The 15,000-nt window shown below is 42.0% G+C and overlaps 1 protein-coding gene across 3 annotated transcripts in view; it reads right to left on the bottom strand.

The window, feature by feature from the left end:
- Positions 1-15,000, bottom strand: part of LOC109060459 (rho GTPase-activating protein 40) — a 20,874-nt gene that overhangs the window by 505 nt on the left and 5,369 nt on the right. For 2 of the 3 annotated variants that reach the window (XM_042758995.1, XM_042758993.1), the window contains exons 2-14: positions 12,289-12,479; positions 11,974-12,194; positions 10,940-11,015; positions 10,288-10,439; positions 5,981-6,146; positions 5,804-5,895; positions 4,985-5,062; positions 4,457-4,616; positions 4,097-4,179; positions 2,040-2,249; positions 1,811-1,954; positions 1,013-1,158; positions 860-915 (exon numbers count right to left, since the gene is read on the bottom strand). In XM_042758995.1, coding sequence (XP_042614929.1) covers positions 860-915; positions 1,013-1,158; positions 1,811-1,954; positions 2,040-2,249; positions 4,097-4,179; positions 4,457-4,616; positions 4,985-5,062; positions 5,804-5,895; positions 5,981-6,146; positions 10,288-10,439; positions 10,940-11,015; positions 11,974-12,194; positions 12,289-12,460 — 1,756 coding nt within the window. In that variant the 5' untranslated portion in view covers positions 12,461-12,479. The remainder of the gene's footprint in view (positions 1-859; positions 916-1,012; positions 1,159-1,810; positions 1,955-2,039; positions 2,250-4,096; positions 4,180-4,456; positions 4,617-4,984; positions 5,063-5,803; positions 5,896-5,980; positions 6,147-10,287; positions 10,440-10,939; positions 11,016-11,973; positions 12,195-12,288; positions 12,480-15,000) is intronic. The other variant, XM_042758994.1, reaches the window with a different exon arrangement.

Genomic DNA, 15,000 nt, shown 5'->3' with positions numbered 1-15,000 from the left:
TACAAAAATATATAATGTACATTATAATCTAAATATATACTATATTGTTGTCTTTTTGATATTGTAAAAGCTGTTCTATCTATCTGTGAACATCAAATGAAACAGAACCATGATTTTATATTTAACTAACAAAAATAAACCCAGAGGGTTAATATATATGATAATAATATAAATATTACAGTATTGTTTTCTTATTGAGAGTGTAAATACAGTTCCATTTGAAAACCATGTGGCAATCGTACGAAACTAAAAAAGGAATTTATCCAGAAGTCAGAATGCGCTTTATTGCCATGTTTACACACACAAGGAGTTTATTTCATAAGATTTATTCATCCTCCATATATGCTTCTTGTTATGTCAGTCTTTCCATTTCATATATTTATGTTGTTATAAAAGTTCTACTAATTTCTGATGTGCAAGTTTGTATCAGTGTATTTTAGTATCAATGAAATACTATTTTTTTTATATTTTATTTTATTTTTTTATTTCCCATTTTCAATTTATTTTAGTTAAAGTTTAATTTTAAAATAATACAATTATTTTAATTTGTTTATATATATTTGTTTATAATAATTAGTTTTGTGTCATTTGTGTAGTTTATTTTCAATTTATTTATAAATATATAAAATTTTATGTTTTTGTTTTTTTTTTTTTTTAGTGTTTAATTTTATGTTAATTGGAAATGTTTCTTTGGCATCTAGCTAAAGTTTTCAATATTTCAGTTAACATTCATTTTATTTCAAGTAAAATGTTTTTATGGTTTTAGTTTTTGTTAACTATAATAACCATGGTTTGTGTTTTTTCTCATTCCTTGTATATTACATTTAAAAAAAATAAATAAATAGAAAAAATACCTTACCGATATTCCCACCCACTTCATAGATGGCACAGTCCGGGTAGGTTGTTGAACCATTTCTGTGAGGGGAAAAAAAAGTAAAAAATATAAATCTAAATAATTTTCATTACAGGTGTTTGTGTGTGTGTGTGTGTGTGTGTGTGTGTGTGTTCATACCGTTTCAGGAGTCCCCTGCTGTTGTCAGAGGTGTGTAGTTCTTTATAAAACTGTGACATCAGGTCTGAAGCACGAGAATTAATAGTGAGACGAAACTCCATCGAGAAACTCACATCAGCCAGCTGGATCTTTACAGTACGACACTGCTGATCTCACACACACACACACACACACACACGCACACACGCGCGCGCGCACACACACACACACACACGAGAGAAGGAAACAATTTATCAATAACTGATCAATATGAGCTAAAAATCAAGAAAACATTGTAGCTCATGCCACATTTCACATCAAAAAAATAAAATAAAATATATATATATATTAATATATATTATCATTATAGATATATTTAATTTGAAAATATTCTATCATAAAATAATAAACAAAGCTTACTTTTAGGAGCATGAGAATATGTAACGTAACTGCCATGAAAATAATGTTACAATGTAAGTTTGTAACATTTTCTTTAAAAAAATAATTTCTTAATGCAAAATGTCTTCATGTTCCTGTCCAGCATAAGTGTCTAGATGTTGATTCTGTTTCTAGATTCATCAGAGATGTTTCAGAGCACATAAGCTCACGTTATGATCTCTAGTTGAGTAGGAGCGTGTGTTCTGTCAGGTCCTGTAAGCGTGTGTCGTGATCTCTGAGACTAAAGCCTCTAAAGGGATCATCCCATCATCTCCTCATCCTCTCACGTTGCTCTTTTCCTCCTTATTCCCACTCGCATTAGCATTTACTGATTTAATCCAAACAGCCTGACAGTTAAACGCTCGGGATCTTCTCTCTCACCTCGCCCGAGTTCTTGTCGGGTTTGTCTCTGCTGTCCGTGTGGATCTTCCTGAGCAGGTGCTTGATGCGTTTGTCGTAGAACTGGTAGCGACGGCTGCTGTTCTCGTTCAGCTTCCTCACCTGACTCAACAGGAAGTTAGGAACCTGCAGAAGAGCAGATCAAACCCTCTTGAGCGCTCTGGGAAGATGAAATCATGCTATGGCGACGGAGGGTTCTCCAGATCTTTACCGTCCACAGCAGGTCCTGGTAGCGGACGAGGAGTCTCATGATGTCGGCCGCGCGCTCGGCCTGACCCTTCTCTGGACCTTCCACCGCTAGTTTACTGGGAACAGCTTTGTGCAGGAAGAGGTTTGGAGCCATGATGGTGGAGACGGCCCACAGGTTCATGCGGTTACGCCGCTCACTCAGGACCACCTTACTGAGGAACTCCAGCAGCGCCTGGAGAAACACACATTCACACATTAATCTCGCTTCCATCTTACGGTGTGTTTACGCGTGATTAAACCGAACCCTGGTGCGAATGCTCTGTTAGTGCGGTTCATTTGAACTGAAGTGTGAACGCTGCTGTCTGCACCAAACAAGCAAACAAATCTGCTTCCAAACGAACCCTCGTGTGGTTTGACTGATGCATGAATGGAAAGCAATGCAGACCAAAGACATCTAAACACTTAAAACAGGACGTGTTGTTACAAGATGCTCAAGAATTTCTGGTTCTGTTGCACATTACAGTTCGGATCTACGTACGTGTGCAACGGAGGAGTTGGTGTTACTGTTTTTGTTCTTTTACTCCTTTTTTTTTTTTTTGGTATGAATACCACCATATACTGCACACACGAGCACATTTATCCCAGCAGCCTGCACTGATTTGTATGTTCAGTAAGTTTGTGAAATATACACCACAGGGGCTGTCCAGTTAAATATTGATTGCATCCTTAAGCCTTTTGTTTGGTATCTTTGGGTTTGATGTTAAAAAAGAACCAAGAGAACCAAACTACAAAAGCGTAAACACACCCTTAAACTGAACTTGAGCTGAAGTCAAAATATCACTGTATAACTCATGCAAAAAGTGTATCTCTTCATAATCCAATTAATTCCTCATGGATAAGATCTGCAGCAGATTCTCTTCTTGTTTCATTCGTAAACAATTTCTCTCTTTTGTGGAACACAGAGGAAGATACTTTGAGAAATGTCTCTGTGTTTGTCGTCTCAGTGGAGGTCAGTGGGCTCCAGTGTTGTTTGGTTCTTCAAAGTATCTCCTTTTGTATTCCACAGAAGAAAGTACGTGATGTGAGGGCGAGTAAATGATGACAGAATGATGATTTCTGGCTGAACAATCTCTTGAAGTGAACTGGGTTGTGAAGAGCGTTTCATGTGACTTTTAACATTCATCAACAGCAGCACTTCAACACAGAGAGACATGTTATATAAACAGCCGACTGTGAGCTGCGTTACGCTTGAGTGAAACACACACACACACACACACACACTTTCTTACTCACACACACACACACACACACACACAGCAAACGTTCAGTGTGTTAATGAATTTCTCTTATGTAACTACTGTTGAGTCACGTCTATGACATGTTGGAAGGCGTGTGTGTTTGTGTGTGTGTGTGTGCGCATATGTATGCGTGCGCGAGTGTGTGTATATGTGCATATGTGTGTGTGTACGCATGCGTGTGTGTGTGTGTATGCACTTGTGTTTGTGCATATGTGTGTGTGTGCGCATGTGTATGTGTGTGTGTGTGCGCATGTGTATTTGCGTATGTGTGTGTGTATGTGCGTGTGTGTGTGTGTGTATGTGTGTGTGAGTGTGTGTGTGTGTGTGTATGTGCATGCGTATGCGTGTGTGTGTGTGTGTGCATGTGCATGCGTATGTGTGTGTGTGTGTATGTGCATGTGTATGTGTGTGTGCGCGTGTGTATGTGCGTGCGTATGTGTGTGTGTTTGTGGGTGTGTATGTGCCTATGTGTGTGTGTGTTCGCATGTATTTGCGTATGTGTGTGTGTGTATATGTGTGTGTGTGTGTGTGCATATGTGTGCGTGTGTGTGTGTGTGTATGTGCGTATGTGTTCGCATTTATTTGCGTATGTGTGTGAGTGTGTGTGTGTGTGTGTGTGTGTGTATGTGCATGCGTATGTGTGTGTGTATGTGTGTGTGCGTGTGTATGTGCGTGCGTATGTGTTTGTGGGTGTGTGTATGTGTGTGTGTGTGTGTGCATATGTGTGCGTGTGTGTGTGTGTGTGCGTGTGTATGTGCATATGTGTGTGTGTGGTTTGTACCTTCAGTGTGTTTCTGTTGGGTTCCGGCAGCAGCAGTACAAGAAGATTCAACATGTGCAGCTTCTGCTTCAGGTCTGCAATATCTGTAGAAAACAATTTAAACATGATTCTTCCTCAAACGGACTTTTCACTCTATAAGTAACCAATGACACATAATACCAATATTATTAGACCAAGACAATATCAGATCATATATAAGATCAGAGACCAAATCTTTGACTGTTCATCCATAAACAAGTGAGTATTTTGGTCTTTTCTTCTGGTGAAGTCCAGCTACTGTGATGTAGATTCACAACACCTCTACACACCACCATACGACATACAGGACCTCAGTGAGAGCTGCAGCTGTGCCTCACACACCTCTGACGGCGCTGAAGCTGTTGAGGTGTTCGGCGGTCAGCAGCGGCGCGGGGAGTTCACGGATGAACTTCTTGAGCAGAGCGGCGGCGTCATTCGGACTGACCTCGTCCCAGCTGAACGAACCGCTGTAAAAGGAGTTCTCCAGCTTCTGCTGCAGCACCTACGACCAACACGACGACTGTGAGCCGAAACACACTCACACAGCGCTTCTTCACGTGTCATGCATAAAAATACTCTGGTTATACCATGGTACAGTAAGCAGCCATTCGTACAGAATGTGTTTTTCCCTTTGATTTTCTCTGTAACAAGTGCTGGACGAGTGTGTTTCACTGTTGCGCTGTTTCTCACGCATGAAACAGCGTTCTAAAAACATGGCGCTCAAGTTAAACTTAAAAAATGAATTTTTCCCCATCCCAGTGCTCGTGTCTGTGTGAACCAGCCCTAATGGTGTCAGATGGTACTTCAATGGATACCATGGTACTACCACAATACTTTTAATACTTATTTGATAATAATGTTTTATGTTACTTTGATTCTGGCCTGAGACCCTGGCACCCGCAGAATCCCTTCAGAATCGAGACCCTTCTTCTCCAGAAACGACAGAAGCTGAAACAGAGAGAAGAAGACAAGCATGTACAAAACACCCAAGAGTTTTATTTTAATTCGATGAAATGGAAGCAGCAGCCAATCTTTCTTCTGTATGGTGACGCACATCTAAGACGGATTATCGAAAAAGGAAAAATGTAGGCCGGGACTTGGTTCTGTGCAGTTGTTGATTGGATGTTGATGTGTGGGCGTGGCTTTAAAATGTGAGCTTGTAGGGGCGGAGTTTAAAAGCACCGAATGATTGGAAAGCCATTTTCACTGGAAGATCCGGTTATAACATTCTGGTTAAACATGCGGTCAAAACATGTTTAAAAAATGATGAATTGCTTACAATATGATCAAATAAATATGTTGAATTCACATTAATAACACTTAAAGCCTTTATGAATAATGAATTATAAAGGTGTTCGTTATGTTAGTAAGTTAGTAACTATATAATGCATTATAAAGCTATTCGTTATTGTTTGTTGTTATTGATTATGTTTTTTTGTAGTTATTTGGTTAATTTTATTTTTTTTGGGTGTAACAATGAATAGATTAGTATTAACGATTGTAACTGTGGTTACAGTTACTCATGAGATCATAAAATGCATTGTAAGGTGCATCATCTTTGCATTAAAATTACTTTTATATATAAAGGCTTTAAGTGATTAGGTGTCACCTTTACATTTCATGCCGACTTTAAGGTGCCATTATAATAGTTTGAAAGTAATGAATTGGTGAAATGATGCCATGACGTACTGTTTGGAGGAAGAGTGGGATCTGAGTGTTGGGTTTGATCTTCTGATCGCTCTCCACCAATGAGGCGAGAGGAACGCCGAACAAACAGCTCTCTGACAAACAGGAAGACATTCGACAGGATTCTGATTATTGGTCACACAGGTCCGAATGAGTGTGGTCATGTGACGGGAAGCTCACCGGGGATTTTCCGTTTGCAGGTTTTGTGTCGTTTGACCTCGAGCCCCAGCAGGTCACACAGCGCCGTCATGTCAATCAGAGCCAGCTGACGGACCTTCTTCATGTCCTGCTGGGAAAGATCCAGCACCCGCGTCACTCCCAGCCGGCACTGCGGACAGATGACCCGCTACAGACGGAGAGAGAGAGAGACGGGAAGAGCAGCAGGTGAGACGACTGGGCTACACACCCTCTCTGTTCACTGGTTTGATTTTATTATCATACTGAGATTATGAGCATCAGCCAATAACTGCAGAGAGACAGACAGGCAGACAGTGAGTGTTGCTGTATGGTTGCTATGGTGTTCTGGGCTGTGTTTAGTGTTGCTATGCAGTTTCTATGCAGTACATGTTCTTAGTGTGCTATGGTGTCCTGAATGGTTTTAAGTATATTTCTGTGTGGTTGCTATGGTGTTCTGAGCAGCTCTCAGTGTGTTGCTATGTGGTTGCTATGGTGTTCTGAGCAGCTCTCAGTGTGTTGCAACGGTGTGTAACTGCAGACAGCGAGTGTTGCTGTTTGGTTACTATGGTGTTCTAAGCAGTATTCAGTGTGTTGCTATGTGGTTGCTATGGTATTCTGAGCAGTTCTCAGTGTGTTGCTATGGTGTGTAACTGCAGTCAGGCAGACAGTGAGTGTTGCCATGTGGTTGCTATGTTGTTCTGAGCAGTTAGTGTGTTGCTATGCACTTTCTATGGTGTTATGAGTGGTTCTTCTTAGTGTGTTGCTACGCAGTTGCTATGGTGTTCTGAGCAGTTAGTGTGTTGCTATGGTGTGTAACTGTAGACAGGCAGACAGTGAGTGTTGCTGTATGGTTGCTATGGTGTTCTGAGCAATTTTTAGTGTGTTGCTATGCAGTTTCTATGGTGTTACGAGTGGTTATTCTTAGTGTGTTGCTATGCAGTTGCTATGGTGTTCCGAGCAGTGTTTAGTGTGTTGCTATGCGGTTGCTGTGGTGCCTAGAGCAGTGTTTAATGTGTTGCTATGTGGTTGCTATGGTATTCTGAGAAGTGTTTAATGTGATTGCTATTGTCTGTAACAGTAGTCAGGCAGACAGTGAGTGTTGCTATGGTGTTCTGAGCAATTTTTAGGCGTGTTGCTATGCGATTTCCATGGTGTTACGAGTGGTTCTTCTTACTGTGTTGCTATGTGGTTACTATGGTGTTCTGAGAAGTGTTTAATGTGATGCTATTGTCTGTAACAGTAGTCAGGCAGACAGTGAGTGTTGCTATGGTGTTCTGAGCAATTCTTAGTGTGTTGCTATGCGATTTCCATGGTGTTACGAGTGGTTCTTCTTACTGTGTTGCTATGTGGTTGCTATGGTGTTTCTGGGCTGTGTTTGGTATTGCTATGCAGTTTCTATGGTGTTACGAGTGGTTATTCTTAGTGTGTTGCTATGCAGTTGCTATGGTGTTCTGAGAAGTGTTTAATGTGATGCTATTGTCTGTAACAGTAGACAGGCAGACAGTGAGTGTTGCTGTATGGTTGCTATGGTGTTCTGAGCAATTTTTAGGCGTGTTGCTATGCGATTTCCATGGTGTTACGAGTGGTTCTTCTTACTGTGTTGCTATGTGGTTGCTATGGTGTTCTGGGCTGTGTTTAGTGTTGCTATGCAGTTTCTATGCAGTACATGTTCTTAGTGTGCTATGGTGTTCTGAACGGTTTTTAGTATATTTCTGTGTGGTTGCTATGGTGTTCTGAGCAGTTTTCAGTGTGTTGCTATGTGGTTGCTATGGTATTCTGAGCAGTTCTCAGTGTGTTGCTATGGTGTGTAATTTTCAGTGTGTTGCTATGCACTTTCTATGGTGTTATGAGTGGTTCTTCTTAGTGTGTTGCTATGCAGTTGCTATGGTGTTCTGAGCAGTTTTCAGTGTGTTGCTATGTGGTTGCTATGGTATTCTGAGCAGTTCTCAGTGTGTTGCTATGGTGTGTAACTGCAGTCAGGCAGACAGTGAGTGTTGCTATGTGGTTGCTATGGTGTGTAATTTTCAGTGTGGTTGCTATGCACTTTCTATGGTGTTATGAGTGGTTCTTCTTAGTGTGTTGCTATGCAGTTGCTATGGTGTTCTGAGTGGTTCTTCTTAATGTGTTGCTATGTGGTTGCTATGGTATTCTGAGCAGTTCTCAGTGTGTTGCTATGTGGTTGCTATGGTATTCTGAGCAGTTCTCAGTGTGTTGCTATGGTGTGTAACTGCAGACAGGCAGACAGTGAGTGTTGCTATGTGGTTGCTATGGTGTGTAATTTTCAGTGTGTTGCTATGCACTTTCTATGGTGTTATGAGTGGTTCTTCTTAGTGTGTTGCTATGCAGTTGCTATGGTGTTCTGAGTGGTTCTTCTTAGTGTGTTGCTATGCAGTTGCTATGGTGTTATGAGTGGTTCTTCTTAGTGTGTTGCTATGCAGTTGCTATGGTGTTCTGAGCAGTGTTTAGTGTCTTGCTATGGTCTGTAACAGGGAGACAGTAAATGTTGCTGTGTGGTTGTGGTTGGTGTGGTGTTTTGAGTGTGTTGCTATGGTGTGTAACTGTAGACAGGAGGACAGTGAGTGTTGTTATGCGGTTGCTGTGGTGTTTTGAGTGTGTTGCTATGGTGTGTAACTGTAGACAGGAGGACAGCGAGTGCTATTATGCGGTTGCTGTGGTGTTTTGAGTGTGTGTTGCTATGGTGTGTAAACTGTAGACAGGAGAACAGCGAGTGTTGTTATGCGGTTGCTGTGGTGTTTTGAGTGTGTTGCTATGGTGTGTAACTGTAGACAGGAGGACAGCGAGTGTTGTTATGCGGTTGCTGTGGTGTTTTGAGTGTGTTGCTATGTTGTGTAACTGTAGACAGGAGGACAGTGAGTGTTGTTATGCGGTGGTGTTTTGAGTGTGTTGCTATGGTGTGTAACTGTAGACAGGAGGACAGCGAGTGTTGTTATGCGGTTGCTGTGGTGTTTTGAGTGTGTTGCTATGGTGTGTAACTGTAGACAGGAGGACAGCGAGTGCTGTTATGCGGTTGCTGTGGTGTTTTGAGTGTGTTGTTATGGTGTGTAACTGTAGACAGGAGGACAGCGAGTGCTATTATGCGGTTGCTGTGGTGTTTTGAGTGTGTTGCTATGGTGTGTAACTGTAGACAGGAGGACAGTAAGTGCTGTTATGTGGTTGCTGTTGTATTTTGAGTGTGTTGCTATGGTGTGTAACTGTAGACAGGAGGACAGTGAGTGCTGTTATGCGGTTGCCGTGGTGTTTTGAGTGTGTTGCTATGGGTGTGTAACTGTAGACAGGAGGACAGTGAGTGTTGTTATGCGGTTGCTGTGGTGTTTTGAGTGTTTTGTTTTGTTTTGTGAGTGTTTATTGTTGGACAGCGAGTGCTGTTATGCGGTTGCTGTGGTGTTTTGAGTGTGTTGCTATGGTGTGTAACTGTAGACAGGAGGACAGTGAGTGTTGTTATGCGGTTGCTGTGGTGTTTTGAGTGTGTTGCTATGTTGTGTAACTATAGACAGGAGGACAGTAAGTGCTGTTATGTGGTTGCTGTTGTATTTTGAGTGTGTTGCTATGGTGTGTAACTGTAGACAGGAGGACAGCGAGTGATGTTATGCGGTTGCTGTGGTGTTTTGAGTGTGTTGCTATGTTGTGTAACTGTAGACAGGAGGACAGTGAGTGTTGTTATGCGGTTGCTGTGGTGTTTTTGAGTGTGTTGCTATGTTGTGTAACTGTAGACAGGAGGACAGTGAGTGCTGTTATGCGGTTGCCGTGGTGTTTTGAGTGTGTTGCTATGGTGTGTAACTGTAGACAGGAGGACAGTGAGTGCTGTTATGCGGTTTCTGTGGTGTTTTGAGTGTGTTGCTATGGTGTGTAACTGTAGACAGGAGGACAGTGAGTGTTGTTATGCGGTTGCTATGGTGTTTTTAGTGTGTTGCTATGGTGTGTAACTGTAGACAGGAGGACAGTGAGTGATGTTATGCGGTTGCTGTGGTGTTTTTAGTGTGTTGCTATGGTGTGTAACTGTAGACAGGAGGACAGCAAGTGCTGTTTATGTGGTTGCTGTTGTATTTTGAGTGTGTTGCTATGGTGTGTAACTGTAGACAGGAGGACAGCGAGTGCTGTTATGCGGTTGCTGTGGTGCTTTTTGGTTTGTTTTTATGTTGTGTAACTGTAGACAGGAGGACAGTGAGTGTTGTTATGCGGTTGCTATGGTGTGTAACTGTAGACAGGAGGACAGCGAGTGCTGTTATGCGGTTGCTGTGGTGTTTTGAGTGTGTTGTTATGGTGTGTAACAGGCAGACAGTGAGTCTCACCGGCAGAGCTCCGTCGTCTCTCCTGCACTGGCTAATGTTGTTTTGTGGTAGTTTGGCTTGTTTCAGTAAGATGGCCGCTTGTTCACAATAAGCCACGTCTGTGATAAAGATCTCATCCATCTGCAGCCCTTGAGTCTCCTGACTGCTGACAGCTACACACACACACACACACAAACGCTGTTAATGGCCCTTCCATTGACAGCGGGAAGCGTTCACTATCTGATCCATTTGAATATGATTTCCATGTGAAAAGGCCGGAAATTGCATCTTGTGTTCAAAGAGCTCATGTATAATCACTGCTCATCTCTCTGAATCTGAAACATTTGAATGTTTATTAAACACACATTCGCTCTTATATTAATAGATGTGACAGGTGAAGATCTGCAGCTGAAAATATCACAGAATAATGAACAGAATAATGAACCATTACGATCATGATGCTGTAGTGCATTGGTTCCCAATCCTGATCAAGGAGAACCCCCAACGGTGCACATTTTAGACATCTCCCTAATCAAACACACAAAGTATCTCTGCACAACCGCTAGAGTGTTGTGGTTGGTTACCAGGGTTTTAATTATGTTATTAGATAATCTTATTAGCTTCTCAGCCAATAGAAAAGAGGCAGTGTGTGTATGTGTGTGTGTGTTTGTACCTGATCGTTGTGTCTTTGTCACACTCTCCATGTTTCTGTGTGTGTCAGGTTCGCTGTTGTGTGTCTCAACTGCTGACTGAATAGAAAACAAATAGTTAGACTCTCACACACACACACACACACATGAGATGTGTTATCTGTGTGTGTGTGATGAACAGAACTCAAGGCTTTATTCAGATGCGCTGATATGATCTGACATGACGTGAGTGTGTATTGTGTGCTGTGGAGCACGAGCGCATACAGGCCTTTACAAATGCCACGACTGACTGTTCCTCCACACACTTACTGTCCTTCTGCCGTTACACAACCAGTACAATTATTTAAGCTGATCAGCAAATCTGACACATGTCAGCTGTGCATTTCATTATCAAAGAGGTCAAATCATAGTTTTATTATTTATTAAGATGGCCATTCACACAGAACACATTTGGATGCTGGTTCAGTGGAATGAAAATGAACACAAGGCCATGAGACATGTTTTTAAAAGCTGAAGAACGTCTGTCTTGAGCTCAGTGTTTTCAGAATGGTGTATAATGTGCGAGATGCTGTGAAAAACACAAGACACACGCACAGTGCTCTAAGATTTCCATCAAGTGCATGTAATGCAATGAAACGCAATAATGCGTTATGTATGAACGGCCCATAAAACCTGATTTTATGGACGTGTGAATGTGTTTCGATGTCAAGATGTTCTCACAGTACAATGAAGAAGAAGATGCAAGAAAATCAGATTCCTTATGATATTCAAATTAACGTGATTTTTAAGCCACAGCTGTTATAAAGATCAAATGTTGCAAAACTTTTAGGGGCCATTCACATATAATGACATCTTGTCTTTGAAAATGTGACATTTGGGCAGTGGAACTGGGAAAAAAATGGTCAAACCCATCTGTCTCGCACGTTTACATAGAAATACAATGGAAAAGTAGTGCAATAGTGAATGGAAAAATGCATTCTGTGTGAATGGCCCCTGGATCCAAAATCAAATATCATTATAATATCATTATAAAAAAATAAAACTGGCCCCTGGTTACCTGAGCAATGGGGGAAGCGAAGACGTCTCTGACGTGTCGTGCTGGTGTTTTGTTCCTCTTGCGCAGCGAGCAGGTGTACGAGTCGATGCGTCTCTGAACCGCCGCTGCTTGAGTCTTAGTGAGAGTCGACAACAGAACGGCGTTATCGACGTCCTCTTCTTCACCTGTTACCAGCGGAGACAAACCAGCATCCTGCAGCCAGAGCTCCTCCTGCTCGCCGTCTGACACACACACACACACACACACACACACTCCGGTCACTCCATCAGCGTGCGTCTCTGTATCATCTGACGGTGTGATGCGTCTCGGCCTCACCTTCGGACTGTCGGGAATCTCGTCTGCTGCTGTCCGGCTCCGAGTCGCTCCGGATGGTCTCCACTTCGCTCCAGAAGGACTCCAGGCACAAGCTGTCGGGCTGCTGCGGGGTCGGGAGGTCAGGAGAGTCCGGCTGCGGGTCCCGAGGGTCCGCCCAGGACTCAACATTCATCGCGGTGAGGCTGCAGTCCCTGAAACACACGGGTGACGATGGGGACAAAGCAGCATCAGTCTAGAGGTCATATCTCTCCAGCATGTGAATGAGACGTCTTCAAAACTCAAACTACTTCCTGTTCAGATTTACAGATAACTGACCTAATGGACAGCTGTTCACACAGATTCCTGTGCAGGACGGCTTTAGATCGAACCAAACGCACCACATCCTCCTCACGGGGTTTTATGTGCATACAGTACATTCTCACTTACAGTGCTGCTGCTCATTTCATGCAGATGAACAATAATATTCCTCTTCTGCTGCTCGTCACATCTCTTTCCCTAATTCTCTGATAGATCTGCTGGTTTTTATGCTCCACTTTTCCAGTTTTAAGTGTAAAAATGTCCATCAAACAGAAGATGCTCCGTATCTGTCACTTCTTCTCATCTGTTGCTCACTGCCCTGATGCAGTACTTGTATCTGAGTGTGTGTGTGTGTGTGTGTGTGTGTCTGGGGGAAAAACCAGCAACACTACATCACTAACACCTGACGCTGCCTATCTAGGGCACACCCTGCTGCTCATTAACACACACTACATGCCATTCATAACCGCACCCTGCTGTTATCGGCAGTTTTACATAGTTTCAATTCTGAAGATTTCCAAAGATTTAAATCAGTGGAACTCTGCAAATTGAAATGATGTAAAAGTGTTGGACAGAGCTGAGAACACTACAGTCACACAGGCAGAAAAACATCATCAAATTAGCCAAAATATGCCATCAACAGACACAGAACGAACAGGATGTGTAGACATTTCTGAATGAAAGCTTCTGTGACTCTTTCTGAAGATGGGAAACATACTGAACTCTCTGATGCACAATCTGAAACTGTATTCATAATTCTTTTATAACTGCTATTCATGCAGTATTTATGAGCTGATACAAACTGAGAGATGCAATATTAACCACTGCAATGCAACATTTACTACATGTAATATTTACCATTTAAAAAAATAATTAGCCACTACAGGAGAGGTGCAACACTGTACAGTGCCAAAAATAAACACTATGTTTCGCTTGCAACATAGGGGTGATACGGTTTCGATTCCCAGGGAAAGCAAGACTTTGACTGCAATGCGAGTCGCTTCGGATGAAAGTGTCTGGAAATGCATGAATGTAAAAGTCAAGCTGAAATCCTGAATGATGCTGATGAACAAAAGCACTCAGACACACGTGTTCAGAAGTCAATCTGCGCTCCTCTCTTTTTACACTTTGACAGTGTTTACAGATGTATTCAAACCCAGATCTCATGAAGGTCTGCTCGTCGTCATCGTTAGCATCTTCATATTTTCACAGACATTCTTGTGTCTTTAATGAATAGCGAGGTGGACACAGGTGTCATCGCTCATTAAATCTGTCAATAGTGCACTTAAAGAGTCTCCTGACTAACGCTAACAGGAAGCTGAATGACGCAGACACACATTTCATTGTTCTGTTCAATCTCAGCTGCTAGTTCTAAACTAGAGAAATGCTCCAAACACACGAGACATTAAATACACACATGACACAGTCTGAGTTACACACATCATCTGAATCAAGCGCTCTGCTCGTCTCCTGATGGAATGAAGACAATCAGGCTTGTTTTTGTGCTCCAGGTCCTCATGCCGGAAGAACGGTCAGCTTATTTTTAAACCTGAAAAATCCCCCCCACATTGTTGTTTCATGCATCACGCCACAATAAGGTGACTTTTACAGAGCGAGAGAACAAAAGCACAGAATGAACGCTAAAGGTTGCGCTTCCATTGTATACAAACCGCTTCAAACAATTAATATAACTATTATATAGACATTATGTTCCAAACGAGATCATTTACAGTCACAGCTACAAAAATCACCATCTGAACTACAGTCACTAGAAACTAGAAAAGTCCCAATGAATAAAACCACAGCATTTCACGAAATATTTCAGTACAATGAAGACAAGAATCTGTGAATCAACTAGTGAATTCATCTGAACCAATAGATTCACTAAAATGATTCAGTCCACAGAGATTACATGGTTTGCACAGTGCTGGATTTGATTATCTTAAAGTCTTTTGGTCTACATTTTATTATCGCAGCATGACAAAAAACACAAAATAGCTCTCTGTAACTCGAGTCACACGAGGGAGAGCGCTCCAGCATCGTCAGCGTTCGTTTCTCCTCGTCTCTGTCACCTCTAATCTGCTTCACACTCACTGACAGCGTCTTGCTTACAGTCTTAATCCAGATTGCACTCGGAAAGCTTCTTACAGTTTAGAGAGTTCAACAGTTAAGTAATGTGAAGCGCCAACCAGGTTCACTCCTTGTGCAAGAAAATGAGTCATGCAGTGTTCGATCCATAGCGTTTTGTGTTTAACTTATTTCCAAAACCAATTTGGAGATCGGGTTCAGAGTCTCTGCATGCCCAGATGGTTAACAGTGTGATAATCCCAAAACCAATTTGGAGTTAGGGCTTGTTCAGACTTTACTGATTAACCTGAATGTAATGTTGTGCCATGATTTTATTTATTGAAAGAT

Source organism: Cyprinus carpio, chromosome A6 (assembly GCF_018340385.1).
Source record: "Cyprinus carpio isolate SPL01 chromosome A6, ASM1834038v1, whole genome shotgun sequence".
Lineage (NCBI taxonomy): Eukaryota > Metazoa > Chordata > Actinopteri > Cypriniformes > Cyprinidae > Cyprinus > Cyprinus carpio.
The sequence above is the reverse complement of the archived record's forward strand: the minus strand, read 5'-3'. Positions and strand labels throughout refer to the sequence as shown.